Source organism: Ammospiza caudacuta, chromosome 12 (genome assembly GCF_027887145.1).
Source record: "Ammospiza caudacuta isolate bAmmCau1 chromosome 12, bAmmCau1.pri, whole genome shotgun sequence".
NCBI classification, from domain to species: Eukaryota; Metazoa; Chordata; class Aves; order Passeriformes; family Passerellidae; genus Ammospiza; species Ammospiza caudacuta.
In genome coordinates, this window is record NC_080604.1 from 11,511,620 (window position 1) to 11,533,055 (window position 21,436).

The 21,436-nt window shown below is 45.0% G+C and overlaps 1 protein-coding gene across 3 annotated transcripts in view; it reads left to right on the forward strand.

Moving 5' to 3' along the window:
- Window positions 1–21,436, forward strand: part of MGLL (monoglyceride lipase) — a 62,015-nt gene that overhangs the window by 25,141 nt on the left and 15,438 nt on the right. For all 3 annotated transcript variants that reach the window (XM_058813197.1, XM_058813196.1, XM_058813198.1), the window contains exon 4: window positions 20,005–20,141. In XM_058813197.1, coding sequence (XP_058669180.1) covers window positions 20,005–20,141 — 137 coding nt within the window. The remainder of the gene's footprint in view (window positions 1–20,004; window positions 20,142–21,436) is intronic.

The window sequence follows — 21,436 nt, forward strand, 5'->3', positions numbered from 1 at the left end:
CCCTGCTGCTGCTGCTTTGTGTGTGGGGAGCATTTCTGATGGGTTAGCAGGTCCCTCTCAGACACCCACTGGTGCTTCTTCTCTCCATTAATTTTTTCACTGCTTTCTCTGTTTAATGAAAGATTTATTTCTAAAATGTAGAAAATAGCTTAAGCAGATATTTTTAAATGCACCAAATATTAGCTGCTTTTGTTTTGGTTTTTTTTCTAAGTGATTGCTATGTTGTTCTTGCAACTGTTAAAAGACCATTTTGTTGATGAGAACAGAAGGCTTTTATTTATTCATAGCACTGGGAGGATTGGTCTACACAGAAAGATTAAAAAGAACTAAACATGGTCAAAATGGGAGGGGGAAATGACCAAGAAGGGTGTCAGAATTAATAAGAACAAGAGTTAGGGTGGCACTGTAAGTGTGAAGTAACAGCTCATGTACATTAGCACGCAGGAATGTTCTGGATGAGCCCATCGCACCAGGGCAGGAAAGGTTTGAAGACTTTTCTGCAGAGCTGTGGGGAAGAATGGCACTCACTGTTTCCTTTCCTTTGACAGGAGGCTTACAGTGGGTTGTGGGCTTTTTCACTTTTTTCCAGCTGAGTGCTCTGGGTTCCTCTGACAGGGGACCCAGAGGAGATGGCTCTTTGCCCTGCTGGTACAGCACTGCCAGTGCTGTTTTATCCCTGTTTTGACTCCCTGCTCAGTATAATCCCAAACCTTTCCCTGCCTTTCCTTCTCCAGATGTTGGGTGAAGGTAGCAGACAGGCTTATCTGCCTTCCAGATAAGGAATACTACCCCTGTGTGGGGCACACAGGAGCTGAAACCACAGATTGCAATTGCAGGGTGAGTTCAGATACTGCAGTACACCATGGAATTCCTTAGGCAGTGAGACAACTCTGAGAACCTGGAGAAAAGTCATCCTGTAAACAAATGGCTAGTGAGTAAACTTAGTTCTGCCTTCCTTCTCTAACTCTGTTTTGGTTGTGGGAATTCTCAAGGAAGGAGATGAGCTGAGGTCCCACCCTGCAGCCATCACGGAGCTCCAGGCAAAGGGAAATCAGTTGTTTCTAACCTTCAGCTCTTCTGGAATCACTGATCTTGTAACTCTGGATCTCAGAGTAGCAGTCACAACTTGCTGAGGAAACTGGGTCATGCTGTTTAACCTCTTTGAAATTATAGAAATGATAAAATTAATGCTATGGCTAAGATGCAACTTTTCCCATGCACTGAACAAGCTCTTGAACACAGTCTTTCAACTGGACGGTCTATTTCTCTGCTTTTTCCCAAGTTGCTGCATGAGCCTGGGTTCTTTTGGTGGTTGTGAGATGGTACCTCCCAGAGGGACCACAGCTCATGCAGGAAAAAATCCTCTGGATACACCTCCTATAACATAGTGGTGCTGAAATGTGCCCATAATTATATCATAACACAGTGTAGCCCTAGGGGAGTATCCTGTGGCACAACAGGCAGTTGTAAGCACTCTGAGATGGGCTTTATTAAATGGAGGTTTCCACATTATTCTTGTTATTTCAGGAGATCATTAGAGACTTCTGCAGCCCAGTCTTGCCCTAGTGAAGTGATCTCTGCTGCTTTAGCCCTCACCCTTCATTCACACTGGAACCACACGGTCCCAAATCTCTGGATGCACCATGTGGCATCTTTCAGGGCAGTCAGAGTTGTTTCCATTTGAGAGGAGCAACTACACAACAGAAAGAAAACTCTGGGTGAATCATGAAAGCACATCCTTGCAGTGTCTCTTGCTCTGGAGGAAGCCAGGACTTAGAAAGGCAAATGCAGCCTTTGGGGTTTTTTTTGTCATGTGAAGGCAGATGAAACAGCACTGTGGGGCCAGGAAGCAGCTAGACCACAGCAAACTAAAAATAAATAAACAGTCAGGCTCCACAGAGCTGGTGTGTCTGATGGAGCACACATATGCAGCAGTGTAGTATTTTGTTTTAAATATTTGGGTTAGGAAAGGTGCAGGGAATACTCAGAGGTGTTTCCTCTCTTCTCCACTCAGGGGCATTTATTTGTTTCATGGACTTCCCTGCTGATGTAAAAGTGGGGAAAACAGTCTTATACCAGTCTTTCAGGCAAGGGAGTTTGGAAATTGTGAGGACTGGCTACACCTTTATCACAGATGCATAGAAGAAAGAACACCTGAAATCAGACACGTAGTGTCATCTACTGTGAGCTATGAAAACTTGCCAACCACACCCAGGCTGCTCAAAGCAATTTATTTGTTTATCTGACCCTGACCAATTATTATTTTTTAAGTCAGATTTAATTGTGGTACAGTCAGTGAGGTAAGACAGGTTAGCACCATGCTATAACCCAGAGCTGGATGCAGTCACTGTTGATAGGGGGAAAGACAATGCAGATGTTCCTTCATCGCTGCCCCTGTATGTGGACATCACTGGATGGTCATGGTGGGCTGCAGCAAAGATTGCAAGAGAATGGTTGTGATTTCCTCAGTTACTCTGCTCCTCCCAACTGCTCAACCATTTCCTCACTGCTTTGTATCCTCCCCGTAACAAAAGGTTATTGAATAAACAACATGTCATCCAGCTGAACAGGATCTTTGGCTCAGGCCCTGGCTGAACTGAGCTCACTCGTCATCCAGCAGAGATGTGCTGTGAGCTCTGAGGGAAGCAGGGCTGGGACACATCTCAATCCAGGCATGCCCCATCCACCCTCTGGCATGAGCCAGTCTCTTTCCTCACTCCACCAGGTGATGAGAAGAAGGTGCTGGAGAGCCAGCTCCCCTGGCTTTGTTTCAGGCCCACTTTATGAGGGAACCCCTTTTGGGGCACACCAGTATCTGAGGGCCTGGCTTTTTACTCTGAACAAAATGGGCCAGGCAACCCACCCCAGTTCTAATAATTCCCTGCTTACTAAAGAGCAGGAGGAGAAACGTCAGTTGGTCATTCCATGAGACAGGACATCTTCTCAGCAGCTGCTTCTCGAACAAAGCCTCGCTGTTGGCCTCCACACAAGGAGGCGTGAGGCTGGAACAACAGTCCCAGTGAGCGTGGACACGGCAGCAGCAGGAACAGAGAGCTCCCTTTGCCACAATGTCAGCTCTGCCCACTGCCCAGGCCGTGCTCCTCAGCTGTCACTGCTGGCTGTTAGCTGTTGACAGACAGGCAGCATGACAGACAGACAGCATGACAGGAGAAAGATGGGTCATTCATTGGAGAAACTTTAAAAGGCTTTTCCTTACCATGAGGGTTGAGTCCTTCTGGCTTCCCTTCCACAGCTCTGCCTCTCAGGTGAGAGATAAACTCTGTGAGGGGAGTGGACCATTCAATTTGTTTTTCATGTGGTGCTGAAAATGTTGGGCCTAAGTGATAGGCATTTTGAATGAGTGGTACCAATAACCAGGAATAAAACATCCTGCTTTTGGACAAAGGTTTCACTTTGGTGAATTTGAGAAACTAAAGAGGAAATAGCCCTGACTAAACTCAGCTCACAATCATCTTCCAATCATCTTAATTTCATCCGTTGTTTCACTCTTGTTATTTCAAGATTCTGGGCAGTTGTCATCTGTGCTCAGTCTTTACCTGTATAAATTAATCCCCAAATCAAGGGCCAAATTCTGCTTTCACAGCTGCTCATATAAATCCACGATAACTCTGTCACAATGTCAGAAAGCAGGTTCAAGCTGCAACTTGTAGTTGCATTTTGTGTTAGTGCAGAAGGGCTGGCAACCTCCTGTAATGTTTTCAACAGCTTTCCTGCTCTCCATAACCAGCCCTGCAGGCTGTGGACATATGTCTGCATGCAAGATACTGGAGGGTGGAAGGACAAGGACCAGATGGTTATTAGAGCTAAGGCTGAGAGAACAGATCCTTTCATGTTCCCAGCTGTGTCTGTTATCTGGGGCTACTGGACAGACGTCAAACTTGCTTCAAACTTTGTTCCTTGACTGACTTCTGTGGTAGGACATTAGTTCATATCATCAGGGACTCTGACCTCAAGAAGCATCAGAGGAATTTGTATTCTTCAAGAGAAAGAATAACAAATCAGTGTTGCTTATAATATCAGTGGACCTTTTCCATTAGTGGTGTGGATGATGGGATGGAGAGACTTTCAGCCAGTTTTCAGGGTGGAAATTGAGCGTGGAAGACTGCTATTCACAGGGACCTTGCCGTGCAGAAGAAAGGGACTGGCAGGGACCTTGTGAAGTTTCAAAGGCGCTTGGGGGGTTCTGCATCTGTGGTAGAGTAACCCCGTTCAGCATTAAAGGCTGGGCACTGAATGAATGGAAAGCAGCCTTGCAGAAAAGGACCTGGGGATCCTCACAGACAAGCTGGACATAGGTCAGCAGTGTGACCTTGTGGTGGAGAAGGCCACCCCATACTGAGCTGCATTGAAAGACTATAGCCAGCAACCAAAGAGAAGTGATTGTTCTCTTCCACTCTTCCATTCAGCGTTTTTTGGGACTACATCCGAAACACTGGGTCCAATTTGCTCCCCAGTAAAATGAAAACATTGACATGTTGGACCAAGGCCAGAGGAGGGCTGTCAAAACAATTAGGGTACTGGAGGACAAGATGAGCGAGGAGAGGCTGATAAGACTGGGCTTGTTTAGCCTTAGAAGAGAAGGAAGCTTTAAGAAACCTTATTTAGGCTTAGAAGAGGGGATCTTGTTGCTATCTACAAGTCTACAAGTGGGAGCATGTGGTGACAGCAGGGCCAGACTCTTGGAGGTGCCCAGTGATGGAATGAGAGGAAAGTGACACAAGTTACAGCACAAGAAATCCCAATTATGCTCAAGGAAAAATGTCTTCATCATGAGGGCACTCAAATGTTGGAGCAGGACCCAGGGAGATATTTTAAACCCAGCTCAATAAGGCCCTGGGTAACCTGGTTAAATGGGAAACACTTTGAGTAGGGGCTTGAACTAGATAATCACCGTATGTCCCAGCATCAATTATTTTTTATGAACTAAAGAGCATTCTAGCTGCTAGTATTTGAGATGTTTTGCTTCTAAAAATAAAACATAGAGGGTTTTGAAATGGGTGAAAAGAACTACCTTCTTAAAAGCAGACTTTAATAGTACCTATGGTTAATACCAGCTTCATCTTCAAGGAGAGGCTTTTTGACATTTTTGCACTGTGAGAAAAAGAAAGCGTGTTTATTTCCACCTTTACAGGAACAATTTTCCCATAGCAACAGCATTTCATTAATGTGCTTAGCTTGCCTATTGTTTTTCAGATGTGATATTTGGATGAAGTTTCAGAAGCTAATTACTGATGATTCCTCACCTACAAGAGTATCTTCATACAGGTGTGGACTTTGTCATCCAATTGAGTTACAAATGACTGTTCCAAGTTACTGAACACCCTTTGAAAATTAAAGGGAAAAAACATACTTTGTTTATGTAACTCCAGTTGGATTAAAACATTATTTGGATTCCTTCAGTACCTTTTTAGATGGATAACAGGAGTCAAAGGAGCCCAGCCCAGCTCAGATTAGTCCAGCCCAGATTAGTGCCTGTTTCAGCACTAACCTGGAGAAGAGCCTGTTAAGGAGTGGGGTGTGCAAAGAGAGCTCTTACTTGCATGAACAAAGGCAAAGGACAAGCAGATTTACAAAGAGCTGTAAACATATAACCAGTCAATGAACAGCCTGAACCTGCAATTTTAATTTTGTCTTCATTTTTAATGCTTTTTGTGCCCTGCCTACATTGGAAACTGAGAATAAAATCCTTCTTGCTGAACTGAACGGTCACAGTATCAGGGGAAATAATTCACTAAAGCAGCAAAACTTCCCCAAACTTCCAATAAGAGAATGGTTTTTCCTTATAACCTCCTTCTGAAGTCATGGGAAGGCTCACTTAAGTTGCATGCATTTGTGTGTTTTGATCAAAACTGTGGCACTCAGCCTATTTTTCACCAAAACTTGCTATTAACAGACTCCCTTGGCCTCCTCCAGGCAAACTTACCCCACAGTGTGTGTTGGCACAATGTGAAATGCCAGGAGCTGGTGCAGGGTCTAAACCAGCTCCGGGGTCCTTCCAGGCATCAGCTTCCTGCTCCTTCATGGCCCAGGTTCCAGAGCTCCACTTGACAAAATAAAGATGCAGCAGCAGCCCATGTACTGCTTTTCATAATTTGTAGTTCTAGTGTGGATTGTTTGTTTATTTGTTCATTCATAAAGTGTAGCAGGTTTTTCCAGAGCTGAAATTTCTCTTTCCAGCTGGTGGATTTTCTCCCTGCTGATTTTCCTGGGAGTAGCTCTACTTGTTACAGACTGTGAGCAGAACTTTTAAGGGACTCTCAGAAGTCCTAAAACTAATAGTGATTTTTTAAATAACAAAATATGTAGAGGTTTTTTTAAAAAACAGAATATTCTCTGTCAGTGCCTCCAAATGAGTGCATATTGCAGAAACAAGCCCCAGAAGGAAAGTAATTAGTGAACAATAGGAAAATTAATCCTTTGTTGATTCACATATTCAGGTTCTTCCCTCTTCAATAAGTCCAAGTGTTGGAGAGAAACAGAATTGGTTCTGCAGTGTCTGGTGGATTTAATTTAATAGTGCTTCTCCTATTGCACTTTCATTTTGAATGTTAAAAGAGGGCATTTATTTTATTATTAAAACATACTCCTGTTAGCAGCAGGGGCAGAAAGACACTCCCTGCATTATCTAGGCATTTGTTCCTGCAAACAGCATCCTCTGTCTTCTTCACAAGTGGTCAAAGATCAGTTTTTAGCCAAGTTTGTTTGCCAGCACACACTGTGGCTGCTGAGCGGGAGGTTCCAGGCTCTTGCCCCTCTGACTCTTTGAAGGTCCTCATTTTTTGTCCCAGTGTATTCCTGCCCACATTAGGGCTGGATGCCAATGTTTTTCTCTTCTCCATCTATAGTTACCCACAACATGTTCGTTCAGAGCATTTCTCCTTTGGTTGTCTGTGGGGCCTGGCAGAGCATTAATAACATAAACTGCTGTCCTTAGCTGATGTCTTTAACTTCTGTGCCACACATCCCCTGGCCCCCTCCTGGTTCAGCCTCTCCTTTCCTCTTTGAGACATCAGCTGAGGGATCAGATTCCATCAGCTTTGCCCCCCTCTCCTTCAGGGATGTGCCAGTCCCTGTGTCCCCAGCTCAGCCCTGCAGCCTCTCATTTCTTCCAGAATGCATCTAACTTACAGCCAAGTTTATAATGTGATTCTTATGTAGTTTGGGGATTTATTCCTTAGTTGCTTGAGCCTTAATTACTTCTGTGCTGCTGCACCCAGAATACATGTTTGCATCCTCTGAAGGCAGTAGCTAAATGCCACTAACTTCAGTAGGACTAGGATTTGACTCATAGGTTTTAAGGCTTTTTTTTCCTATTTTAGTAAAAAACTTGCATATCTTGAACTATTATTTTAGAGAATAAAATATCATTTTAGCATTTAAAGTGTTCAGGGAGCTATACAATCATAGTTAGTGCTTTGGGAAAATTATTTCAGAATTTTAGGGAGTTAACTTTGATAATTGAAAGCCTCAGGCAGTGTGATCCTCTTCACTTCTGAGGCCATTGGTAAAGTAAAGAAAAACATCTGGTTAACCTCTGGTTCATTCTCCAGCCCAGCTGAGATTCTCCAGCATCCCAGTGACACTCCTTTTGGCCTTGAGCCTTCTCCAGAATAACAAAATGAGGATTGCAAAAGCTCCTACAAAACCTAAGGCCATCTGGAAGAAGTCTTACCTGAAGACGTGTGTGAAGTTCACTTTGAAGTTTTCTGTGCATTCTGGCAGTGAGGGAGAACTGCCATGGGGGGATTTTGGTTCCATAATGTACTAAGACATGAAATAGGGACTCATCAGCCAATTTCTCTAAGTACCAGCCAGTCCTCAGATGGGAGCTTGTCCTGTCTGTGCCAGCTGTGGCCAAATTTTAGTGACCTACACTAGAAAAGCTCTTTTTTTATATATTTCTGAAGACTTTCCTGGGTTTCACATCACTTTAAGTTGGCCTGTGTTATGTTCCAGCAGTGCTGCAGTTTTGGCTGTGGGTTTCTCTTGCAGGTTCCCTTCCCATTGATCAGTCCTGTGTGACTCAGATCAGGATGGGGCTCATTCTGTAGCACAGTAGAAGGCTGTGCAAGAAGGGGTTTGGAAACTGTCCCTTGGCTCTGCCATGGGTTTGGCTTGGCTCTCAGCAGTGACACTTCCCCTCAGTGTGTCTCAGGCTATGCATGAAAACACCTGAATGTGATGCTGACCCACTTCCAGGGAGCTTGCAGCTGAGGAGCCCTGAGCTCCAAGAATGCAAAGCCATGACTGTGAATGGTTCTTCACAGGCTGAGAGGAGGATTCAGCCAGTGAATAGAGCAGCTTATAATAAAACATCTCACCAATATTGAAAGGGATGGGGCAGAAAAATAAGAAAGGTTAAATTGCACCTGTATAGCTTTTCCTTTTATCCATATTCTAAGCAGATGCTTTCAGAGCTGCTAAGGAATGGGCTATGGATGGAAAATAAACAATCAGATGTCAGGTAATTACAAGCTGCTTGACTAGTTTGGTAGTTACATGTCCTTTGGTTGAATTCAGGATTCCACCTGGAAACTTGAGCACTTCACCAACAATGCAGGAAAGTTACTGTGTCAGCCATTCTAAGTTATTCTAAGCCTGTGCTTTACCCCACCTTTCATCAGTGTTGCTCCATGAATAGGAGAGACCTGTTCTAACCACAGGGTGAGATTTCCCAGAGCATCTAAACTGATGCTGCAGAGCTTGTCCTGTGGCACTCGAGGGTTAATTTCTCTGAAGATGCTGTCTGCAGATTCAGTTCTTGGGGAGAGCTGTTATACCCACAGCATCTCTAATGCTGGCATTTATTCAGGGCTTGGCAGTACTCTCTAATCTGAGAATTCTTGCTTAGCTACCAAAATAAAGTTTAAAAAAAAAAAGTGCTGAATTGTAGATGGCACAAAGACTAATGCTCTCAACCCAGTTCTCTTAAAATTGACATTCTCCATGCTACATTTATTTTCTGGTTCCAAATTTATCCAAGACAAAGGCTGCTGACAGATCCTGGCAGTTTTTCTAATGCTCAGAGCAGGCAGCCTGACCCACGGTGGTGCCAAGTCCCTGCTCAGCTCAGCAGAGGGCTGGGGGAGGGAGAGGAGGCAGAGGACACTGGTGAGCTGACCCTGCCTGGTGCCACCTGCACTTTTGGCTGCAGCCCTGTGCCCTCTCATGCACCTTGCACCTCTCCTGCACAGATTTTGTAGAGATCTGTCCCTGAGCTGCAAATACGCCCTTGCTGGCTGGTGGTGAAGGAGATCTCCCAGCCCAAAAACAGCATTTGGGTCTGTAACCTTCAATAGCTCAACACTTGTATCTGTGCATTGTTTACTGAACTGTAGACCTGCCAGCCAGGATTCATTGCCTACTGTCACCCAGGCATGGCTTGAAATGAGTAATAGAGCACAGAAAGCAATAACCTGCCTGTTTGATCCTGTTTTTTTTAGGGAAATATATATATATAGTGAGGACAATTTCAGAGTTGCAGTGGGGAAACATACAGAGAAAAGGGTATGAAGTGGTAAAAAACGACCACAACACTAACTTTGAAATCAACCTCTACCAGGAAAGGACAACAGCTTTGCTGCAGGACAGATTTAGGGGAGCTATTTTCTGCCCTGCCACCTCCCTGTGACTTTTCTGTGCACCATCTAAATGCCACCCAGCCATAAGCCAGCTGGCAGCATTTGTGCACACTGGGCAGGCCTGACCCACCCAGGAATGCTCCCTGCCAGGCCAGCTTCATCAGGAGCTTTTTTCCTTAATTGTGCTGCTCCCAGATCTGTTAGGGTTTGAGTGAGCTACAGATCTGAGCGGATATACCCTGCTTAAAAAAATAATTTTAAAAGCCTGCCCTTATTTCAAATAATGCACCTGCTGCTCACCCACTGAGCTTGTGCAAAGTGGGTATAAAAAGCTATTGGCTCTGGGAGAGTGGTATTTCCTTCGTGCCTTGTCAGGAGCAGGGACAAATCCCATCTAATGAGGGTGGCACTGCCATGTGGAAATAGGAAGGAGTGAAGCAAAAAGGGAAAATCTTTTTAACTCTGTGAGAAAGCTCCCTTTGGACAGGGTGATTGAGAACTGGAAGTGCAACCCATGGAGAGAGCTGACCCTGACTGAAGGGTCTTGAGATCTCAGGTTTGTTAATGACCTTTTGGCAGATTAATTGGTAAAACACCTTACTGGTATCCTAGAACACGAGTCACTCTTTTTAGAAACATCATTATTCATTTGCCAGTTGCTTAAAAAAATTATATAACCAACAATTCTGTGCCAAGATTGCTTTGGAATAGAGAAATGCTGTACTCTGGTGCCAAGAATCTCACAGACTAAACAGAACCCACTGGGAGCCCTTGCTCTAGATGAGAACTCGTGTTTATTTTAACATGTAAATAAATTGAATGAAAAATGGGTCTTTTCAAATTTTTTTGTTGTTGTTGTTGTTATTGATGTGGGTCCCCAATGGGTGGTCTGCATGGAGAGGAACCTTTTGAAGAGAGCTTGAAAGGAAGCTGTGTCCATCTCCCAAGGCATTCCTCAGCAGCATGAAGGGAGCTCTTACATGATCCAGCTTTCATCTTCTTTTCTTTGTGATGCCCAGGCTACTGTAGGCAGGGAAGAATTGGGTCTGTCTTTCCCAAAATTAATTGATTTGATTGCTTGCTCGAGCACAGAGCTACCCAAGGCTCACATCTGGATTGTGCAGTTTGTTAAGGGAAGAAATGGAAATGTTTTCTAGTTGATCAAGCTGTCATTTAGGAGTTAACAGCGTGTGTGTTTTGGAGAGGCAGCACACGTGCTTTGGAATAAATGGGCAGGGAAGGGGAAGGGGAGTGTGCAGCTCCACTCCAGCACTCCAAAAATATTTGTTTTCATTGAAAATCCTGACATTTTGAATTGGTGTCCCAGCTGTTTTAAAACTGCATAACAGAAAGTCAGTGCAAATAGATTTTCATCCTTGTTTTCAGCTAGGAAAAAGTACAACTTGCACTTTTTTTTTTTAATTTTTGGGGTGGAAACAAGAGAAGAAAATTATATTTGTTTAAAAGCTAAAATAAAATACCAAGGGAGAGATCCCTTGGCTGCTTGCCTCTTCCACTGAAGGTGAAACTCTAGCTACCATTAGTGATATCTCAAGTCGTATGTGGACAGCAGAATAAAAGCTCTTCTCTGCTCTTAGATCAGCAGCATATAGATCAAATGAGCTTGTGAGACCCTGGATTAACTCCAGCAAAGTCCATGCATTTTTCCTGCAGTATCTGAGTGTTGATACTGGTTCTGTGTCATGCCAGAATAAGTCTTTGAAGACCAATTCCACTACTAAATAAAGTCACCTCACCGATTCTTCAGGAAATTATGTGCTCCTCATGAAAGAGAGCAAAATCTCAGTGCAAAACTGCAAGAATAACTATTAAAATTATAGTGCCTTATAAAATTTATTATAGGCCCTAAATAAAATCCCTTAGTGCTTGATTAGTTGGTGTCTCTGACTCCTTAGAGCCATTGTAAGTTGTGCTTTGCTGATTATATATCTTATATTGTGTTGTGATCTTCATCCCATAGGAGAAGAGACTAGACAGGAATCATTTCATTCTGTCTAAAAGAAACTCTTTTGCAGAGGAGCTCAACAGTTACTCAGCCATCCACACTGGCTTTGTGCAATGTTTTCAAACCATTGATCCCAGCAGTCTGGTAGGAAAGGATTTTTCTGGGAGCTGTCCTCTGCTTTTATGTTCTTAAGGACTGGCTTGGGAGGTGCAGAAGGGCCTGAGGAAGAAAGTGGAATACTGTTGTGTGCTTTGTGGAGGAGGAAGTGGGCTCCATACTCCTCTTTCATGGACCTTGGCTTCCCCAGGCACGCCACAGCAGCTTCCTGATTTGGTGACAGGGATGACAAAGCTGCCCCTCTGCAGGCAGTGTGGGAGGTGACCATGGCGTGTGCAGGGTCTCACACTGCCTTGGCCCCTTCCTCTCATGATGCAGGAGACACTCAGGTTCCTAGGCTGGCCACAGTGGCTGCTCTTTGTAAATGCAGCTCCTTCTTTTGCAACACAAACACTCAGATGCGTTTTTTTAGCATGTTTGCATGAGCAACATAATGTTCCAGGAAGACTTTTAAGGAACTGCAGTTCAGAGCCAAATTCAGCAACTGCATTAGAAATGGGCAAGTCTTGTAAAGCCAAAAGAACTATGTTTGTATCCATTAGAGCAGAATTGGCTCTCAACATTGACAGAAACAGTTTGCCTTGTTAGCCAGAATTAATGACTGCTCTGATACATACTAGGTCATTTTGTTTGTCATCTCTGGAGTACTGAAAAGATCTCAAATGGCTTTAGCAAGATGACTGGTTGTCTGCTCCCTAGCAATAAGGCACAAATAATTTTAGTATAGAAAATTGACTGTTGGTTTTTTTTTCCCCTAACCAAGACAACAAACAATATATCTCTGTGTGCACTATTCTAAAAATATCTCATCTCTGCAAATGTGTCTCTGATGTGGGAGGAGAATGCTTTCAGTTTGCTGCACTCTTTGTGTGAGGCAAGTGAATAAAAACTACCCAGCAAATGCTGAAAGGAAAATTATTTTGCTAACCTTGGAAGGGAAGAGGGAAGCAGATGGACTTGTGCCTTCAGGACAAGGCTCTTTTTTGGTCAGAGTGAGGCAGAATCCACCTGCAGTTCTTAGTTACATGCTTCATACATAAAACACCTAGGGGAAGAGGTAATTCTGTTGGGTGCCATATTTAGTGGTTGTGTAATGTGGGAAAACCCAGTGTGTTCACTGCATCTCTGCTGGAGGTGCTCAAGAAGGGGTTGCCCAGATGTTGGTGAGGATAAGCATATGTTGAGCTGTATTTCGGGTTCTCAAAGAACATGAAAGTGGAAGCAGTGGTGAGAGACAATCTTCTCCTTTTAGCTCCTAATGGTTCCCATCTGATGTGAAAGAAATCTTCCTGGGAAAGACCACAGGCTTGTGTCAAACTGGTCTTTGTTGAGTGGAAACCAGAGCTGTGGGAGGGGATGAGGGCACAGCTGAGGCTCAGTCAGGTGCACACTGAGACACACAGCTCCGAGGTAAAATAAGCACAGCAGCTTGATCAGAGTCAAGGGAGCATGACCTGTGTCCTAAATCCCAGGACAGCTTACCCTGCTCTCTCCTGGCTCGTGTGGCTCTGTCCTGGTGCCAAAGCTCTCCACATGCAGCAAAATGAAGAGTAGGTACAGATGGAAGGCAGAAATTTCATAGTGCCCTCGGTGCATCAGGCTTGGTTTGGTTGAAGATTGGGGAAATCAAACAGGAACAAGCTCCCTTACTGTGATAAGTCTGTTCTGAGGGCAAGAAAGATGCTTTGTTGAGCAGGAATCAGCAGGATGATCTCTGAGGTGCTTCCTCTGTGTATTTGTTCTGCCAGTGGAACATTTGCTTTATGTGTTACTGACAATAAAAACACAGTCTGTTGACTTTTCCAGATGTTGATTGTCCTGCTTTGAAGCTTCTTCCTGTTGTTTTAGTTGTTTGTGTGTCTGAATGGTGGATTAGATGTACTGCTTGTTAAACAAATAATTAAACACTGAGAGCTTTGAAATCCAGTATGTTTAATTAATGAGCTTTGCTCACTTGCTGAAAAAAGATGTGTACTTAAATAATAACAAAACAAGTATAGTTTTTTAAGTAGTGAGCTGTTATGACAATTTGAAGCGTTTACTATTTCATTAATAATTTTTTCATTAAACCTTAAAAAGTCACCAAGCAGAAAATCAAGGCTTCACAGAACATTTGCTGTGTTGCCTTGGGTATTGTGTCCCCCAAATTCTCCATCTATGTGCTTTCTCCAAACTCCTCCTTTGCGAAACCATGCTGCCTTATAGCCTGGGATTGGAGTTAATTATTACTTTTAAATCTTGCTGTACCTTGGACCAAGGTCTGTGGTGATGCCCTGTGGTGCTGGTGCTGTACAAGTGCTGAAAAAAAAAATAAAAATAAATAGAAAGAAGCAGAGGAGTTTCAGTAGAGATTGTAAATACAGGCATCAGCTGCAATGCCTTGTGACACACTTCATTAACTGCTGCACTGGCTGCTGAAGCTGAAACACTCTGGAATATTGTATCTGCTATTGTATCTGCTGCATCTTGTGCTCTTAAGTTTTATCTCCAAGTCTGAATGCATTTTGTAAAGGGCAGAGAGGAAAGCAGAGGCAGGCAAGGGCTGCTGTCTCCCAGTCTGTGGGGTTTGGATAAAAAATGAGGTGCTGAAGTGGTTCTTTGCCCTGGCACTGGGGTCTCAGGATAGGCTGGGGCCATCACAGTGAGGTGCCCACCTGAGCAAGCAGCTGCAGGCTCAGGGAGATCCTGGGTGAGGGTTTAGGCTGGCACATTGCACCTTGTGCTCCAGAGGAACCATCCATGTTTCTGCCACTGGCATCTTCCTGCTGTGGGCTCCAGACCCAGCATCATTCCTCTGTGTGGGTCACCTGCAGAGGGAAAGCATCCATGAGCATTTTTAATTATGTGCTTTATTCCCTAAACCAGAGAGCAAGCAGGACACAACTATGCCAATATTTGCTCTTACCAGCAGCATGACCTGTGGTAGGGTGAGAACAAAAAAAGGGTGAGGTAGGCTCCCCTTCCCACATGTGACAGTGTCTAACACCAGTGAGAGGTCCATTCCATCTCCAATTTTGGACAGAAAATAGAGGCAGAGGACATCAGGAATAAGACAAATCTTTCCAAAAGCTAATAAACACACAATAGCTTCTTTTCCAAAAGCCATTTGGGAGTTTGCTTCAAATGGACCTATCAGATTCCAACAAGCTTATTGATGAAGAAGGCAGTGAAAGAAGAGGATCTTCAGCCTGAGCTTGGCTGTGGGCTCTAACACAAATCCTTTTCTGCACACCACTGTCTGTGCTGTAAGGAGCTGCTGCCCACTGCTGTGGCAGTGCCGGTGCTAAAGCAGCAAATTCACCTTTTCTGGCCTACAACAGCCCTTTGGGAACTGACTCACATCATGCTCCAGCTTATTAAATCAAACTCTCCAGCTCCAAGCCTTGCCAATGATGGCCCCTCTGCTATCACTAAGAATTTCTTTCCAGTGTGGGGCTCTGAGGTACCAGAGCTGCTCCTCAGCTGTTTCTGGGAATCATTGAATTCACAGTGGTGGCACTTCTCACCTTTAACCACTGAAAACTCCTGACACTCCTCTGTTAATACCATTGCAATTCAAAATGTGTCTGTGCTGAGAGAATGCTTAGCCTGGAATTCCTGACCTAACCCCTGGCTCTGCCTGTTCCTGACTCTCCCACTCTAAAATCTTGGAGTTACACCTCTAGAGAGGAAAACAGAAAGTATTGATGGATCCTGAGGCAGGAGTCGAGTCAAGCCCTGCATTCCTCCTGATTGTTTCTACTATCAGCTGCCAGGGGAGAACATCTCATCCTACAAAGGTGGTGTTCTCACTGCAATAAAAATGGATCCAAACCATCCCCTTCCCCCAAAGCTGGAAACACCAAAATATCTGAAAGGCCAAGATACAAATTCTTCCTGAAAAATTACTGTTCCCTAGGCAGATTTCTCCTGTCCTTTTTGTTTTATGGCTTTTCCATAATAGATAGGGGGCAAAGGCTGAAAAAACAACATGGTGCATAATTTCTGCTTTCCCATGACTGTAAGCTTTAAGGAGCTGCCCTGAAATTGGTGAATTTACAGCACCATGGCTGAGCTCAACATTTGACCTGCATTCCCATCACCTCATTTTCCATAGCAAAATGTTCCTGCAGAAGGTCAGAGGGTCAATTCAGTCCTCAGCTGAGCACCCAGGGCCAGGCTCCACTTTTGTCAGGAGGGTTGAGCACTTGGAAAAAGAAATAAATATGCATGGTGTGTGGCTTCTGTAAAATTCAGTGTTTATAACAAAACCAGGGCAGGTATCAGAGGGTGGGCAGGGTGTGGGGACACTCACCATGCCCAGGGTGCCCCTGAGGTCTGAGGCACCCCACACTGAGCAGGCACAGGTACTGCCAAGCTCTCCTCTCTGCCTAATATTCTGCTTTACTGCATTTAAGGATGGATTTCTTCAGCTCTGATGGATTTATTCAGCTTGTCCCACAGCCCCAGCAAAAAAGCATCATGCTGGTGGAGATCCAGCCCAGGTCCCCTCATCAGGCTGAGTCTGCCCAGCAAGTCCAGAGCCCATTCCTTCAGGCAGTTCCCATCTGGCTTTCAATGAAGGGAAAGGAGTGTCAAGTTGGACTGGTTTTTATTTACATGTTTTTCAGGATATCTCCAATCTGAACAGGACGTAACCTTTCTTTGAGGCCTGTGAGCCAATGTCAGCTGAAGAGCCTGGCTGCTTTGGAGTGGTTTTCAAAAGCAAGCCCCACAGCATGAGAGAATGTGGGATTTGAGGAATGAAGGGACTTGTAGATGTATTTCCAGGGTCACAGGATCTGTTATGCTGGCAGAGTCATATTTACATGGCTATAACTGACTCCCCAGAGACCCTCAAATACTCCATCCCTGAACTCTCAGCTTTGTCTCCCTGGGCAGGCAGTCAGTATTATTTTATCCAGAGAGATGTGTAGTTCTGGAGGATCTATAATCATAGGTGGAACCACGCTCTGAAGTCATGCTCTCTGACAGGACTGACTGAATTGTTTGTTGTTCTTGACTCCAGGGGCAGAGCCACAGTCTGAGCATGCTCATGCTGAAAGATAGAGGGAAGAATTAAAAAACTGTGTGACATATTGGACCAGATGATCAAGCCTTTATTTGGATTTTGTTTGGGCAAAGTATGTTAATTTGCAGAGGTGTGTTTGGTTGGAAATGGATGCTTAAACCTCCTGATTCTAGATTTGCAACTTGAAAATATGTGGTTTGGATTCTCACTTTTAAAGGCTTGTGGAAAGGGTGCCTGCAGTCAGGTCAGTACACACAACCTGAAATTATCACTGAGCCACTGCTCAAACACAGCACTAGCAGTGAACCACACAGGCTGGGTGTGAAGACAGATAGATGGGAAACAATTTAAAAGCTTTTGGGTGCTGTGGGGACGTGCACCAGCAGTCACAGCTCTGTGCACTGCACCTCACACTGCCCACAGCTGAAACCTGTGGGAATGCTGGGATGAGGAGCTCATGGAGCTGGTATTCTTGGACACTTCTCTGTTGTCAGCCTTGGTGTTGTGTCACTTGGGTGTGGAGCAGTCTCTGGTTAGTCCAAGTTGCTAGGGGAAGGTGGATCCACTCCTCCAGCACCCACTGTTTTGCCACTGGCATTGTGGAATCACTACAGCGGCTTAAATCCCAGCAAAACCCAAAGATAATAACTTTACATCAAGGATGAACATGACCTTTCATTCTTAATGGCTCTAAAGGCAAAAGATCAGAGAAAAACATGTCAATATTCCTGACTGTATCAATGTTTGGTTGTGCAAATATCTTTCATCTAATATAAGGGGTCTTAGTTCCTCACCCTGAAGTTTGTCAGCTGGGAAATTCAAACTTGCAATATACTCACTCACTGGGGGAACAAGTTTGGTTTCTTGGAGAGGAAGAACAGAAAATAGTAAAATAAAAGACCATGAGCTAGCAATGCCCCCTGGCTAACCTTGTGCAAGGGGCAGGGAGGGTTTTAAAGCAAAAACTTGCATGGCTTTCCTGTCCCACATGTGCAGACAAACTGCTGCTCAGGCTTTGTGCCATCTGAGTGGGGAACAGGAGTTTGGTATTTAAAACCCAGGGTTAAAAAGGGGGGTTCATTAAGTTATTAATAAAAAAAATGGAAAAATTTGAAGAGGAATTTGTCACAGCATTGCACAGGTATTCCTTGGATTCCACAATCATTGCTTTGACTGTTACAAGCAGTGTCACTGTTATGTGGTAGGAGCAGGGGAAATTCTTCACACTAGAGCCAAGGAGGCTTTCCAGACCTCCCTCAGTCTCATCCAAAAATAGGCCAAGGGCTCCCAGTTCCAGAGCAGGAGTCATGGCCCACTGACAGCCTGGCCACGGGGGTTTGCTGTCTCTGCTTGCACAGCTGCCTGAGATGCAGAGAAGGAGAGACTGCAAGCAAGTGAGGCAGCACTGGAGAAAATAAAAAACTGAAGTGCAGAGCTCTGTTAGGGAAAATGTTCCTCTCTCTGGACTGTTCAACTCACATTAACCTGCTACATTTGGAGTTAAATAGTAGGCAGATAACACATTTGAGGACCATAAAGTGAGTGGACTGAATGTGTATAAAAAGTGTAATAACCTCACTTTCCATCTGTAATAAAAACCAGTTTAAAGTCAATAGTTCCTCTAGCCACACACATGGTTTCACTTCTGGAGATTATCATGACTTGTAATTTAATTTGCTCTTCGATTTGTTTCTGGCCACTGATCCATGGAGGATGCTTGCTGCACCATATTTTGGCAGGAATTGGAGTGTGTGCATGGAAAGCAGAACTGGTAAAATGTTATTTATAATTGATCAGCATGGTGTGTATGGGTTTTTATGGCAGCCAGGGTGGCTGATTGCAGCCTGCACTGCCAAAAGACCCAGCCATGGAGATCACCTGACAAAAAAACAAGTTTGGGGCTCAGTTTCTCCTAGATGGAGTGAATTTAGTCCAGATTTTTATTAGAAGTTCTGCCTAATTTGCAAGGTGATTTTTTTGGGTGGCTTACAAGAAAGTTGAGACCTACTGATTCCCACTGGTATGACCACTGCCAGCAGATGTGACTGACTACCTTTGTGGCTGTGTCAGTGGTGCTTTTCTTTGCTGATCACTGCAAGGGGAACCATCCAGCCTGTCAACAACTATCAGCTTCACCTCCTTTAACAAGCCATTGTCCCTTTGTGTCTATAAATGTGCCTCAGTGCCCACTGGAGAAGGCCTAAGCTGACACCCAGCAGGAGGGAGATGTTTAACACCCCCTATGCCCTGACCTACATGAGTGGGATGTGTTTTCCCCTTCACAATTTTCCTTAACAACCTGCATGGAACAGAAACAAGCAAAGGGCTGTTTCTAAGGGCAAATCCTATTTGTGATAGACAATAACATGCATGTGCGGTCAGGTAAGCATGCAAACTGCTTCCCCAAGGTGGGATTAATTTCAAGCCTTTGCAAGCTCAAAATTGCCTGGGGCTGTGTTGGTGGTGATGCTGGCTCCACCTCTGCCAGGGATGCCACTGTTCCCATGGCAACTCACCAGCTCCCATTTTAATCTTCCCCTTCCCTTCCATGAGGCAAGATAATTCCCAGACACGGAGCGAGGAAACAGTGTCCAGGTGTGGTACAGCTGGCATTAACACTCGTTTAGGAGGAGGATGCCACTGGATACTTGCCCACTGCAGGCTGCTGCAACCTCCATCACTTGACCCCTTACCTCACACAGAGCTTTCCAGCCCACCCAGCACTGCAGGGTATCATGCGAAAAAGCAGGACTGTGAAGTTTATGCTCATTCAGGCCCTGGAAAGGCTGTGTCCATGGTCCATTAAGTTTATAGCAACTGTATCTAGTCCAGAATCTTTCTGGTTTTGGCCAAGATGCTACACAGCAGTTACAGCTGTTCAGTGAGCCTCCAGACCCACGATCCCTGAGGCAAATCCCCATTTCCCAGGATGCAGTGACCCTGGGATCAGCAAGGCAAGACAGCCCTTCCCCACCTTGATGGTGGAGGTTGCCAGAACTAAATTGTTTTGAAGAACAGATAGAAACATGGGGGAATAGAAGTCCAAATTTAAAGGCCCCTTGCAATCTCTTAACATTCTATGATTCTATGATGTTTTTTTAGAAGTCAGGTCATGGACAATATGTCACTTGACAGGTCTGTGCAGTTTCCTTTGCATTTCTGCAGCACTTTTTCTGTTGAGAGATGACTGCAGGAGAAGGTCAAGTTAGGACAGGAACAGTCCAACAGGTTTATTTCTGCCAGGTCCTTTCTTGACTGTACCCAGTGCTTCCAGTGACTTATCTGTGTGCTCTGCTTCTCCCCTGCAGTTGGCCACGGGCAGAGCGAGGGTGATCGGATGGTTGTCTCGGATTTCCACGTCTTCATCAGGGACAGCTTGCAGCACATTGATCTCATGAAGAAGGAGCACCCCAAACTGCCTGTTCTCATCCTGGGGCACTCCATGGTAAGCACCATCCCCTACCCCTCACAGCAGCACCCAGGACATGTGTCACAGCCTGGTGGCACTCATGGGGATGGCAGGAAATAACTCCACAGCAGGAAAACAAAACTGCAAAGAACCTTCCCTTCCACTTCATTCACTGATTGATTTGCCAGCATGCTACAGCCCTGAGATCTGCCTTGAGTAAAGACAGTCCTTAACTTTCCACCCCCACCATGGCCCTAATTAGCCATTTGCAAGGAGGAGCCTGCTTTCTAACATGACCATTCACTCCCGTGGCTGTGTGGTAAGGCTCACCAGCTCCCTGCAGCATCAGGTTTCCCCTTTTCTTTTAACCAGTAACCAGGAGGTTAAGCCCTCCAAGGCTTTGTGAGCAGCATGGGGATGAAGCATAAAAATACCCTGTAGCCTTATTCTGTTAAACAACCTAACAGGAAAATGTACCAGGGATTAAGGCTGCAAAAACAAAGGCACTGATTTGGTGAACAGATCTGAAGCCTGATTCTGACAGCACGGGCCAAATCCCTTTATTCAAGCTAACAGTATTCCCACTGATGTCATTGATCTGCCCTCCCTGCCTTCCCAGAGGAGATGAAAATGAATGAGTACTTTGGGATTCAGCCCATGCTCAGATAAAGAAGTGTTCTGGCATAAGAAGGCATGGCATGGTCTGAAGGGCTCTCGTGCTCCAAAGCCACCGTGTAACAAGGAGCAATTTCCCAGTGAAGCCTTTGAGATCCTTGCTGCTGCTCCATTTAACAAGCCCCTGGTTCTCCAGAAGTGTGGAAGTTCACCAAATATTTCCCTTAGCAACTAATCCTCTGCAAACTTTCCCAAGCAAGCCCACGGGATCCCTTCCATCAGCACCCCTCGCCATCAGCCTGTCCTCGTGCAGGACGGCTCAGCCTGGCTCTCATTTAGCTCCAGACCATGGCTGGGTGTTTGCTGCCAGGCCCTTGTGGGACACTGAGGAGGAGAATATTTAATTCCCATTAATTAGTGAAGATTTCCACATGCCAGTGGCAGCACTGCTGTTGCCCAGGTTACCAGTGGCACAGCACGGAGCAAGCCCGGCTTCAGGGCACCTTCCCCATGCAGCACCAGACTGTCAGCCTGATAAAACTCAACTTATTTTTCAAGTCCCTCCTGAACTACCACTTCAGATATTTTCTTCCTCTCAGTGCTTTAAAGTAAGGAGGACACAAGACATCCTGGGGAGCTGATGGACATTGCATGGAGAGTTGAGTTGCGTGACGTGAGGGTTTGTAGCATGAGAACAGAAACCAGATCTCTTCTCC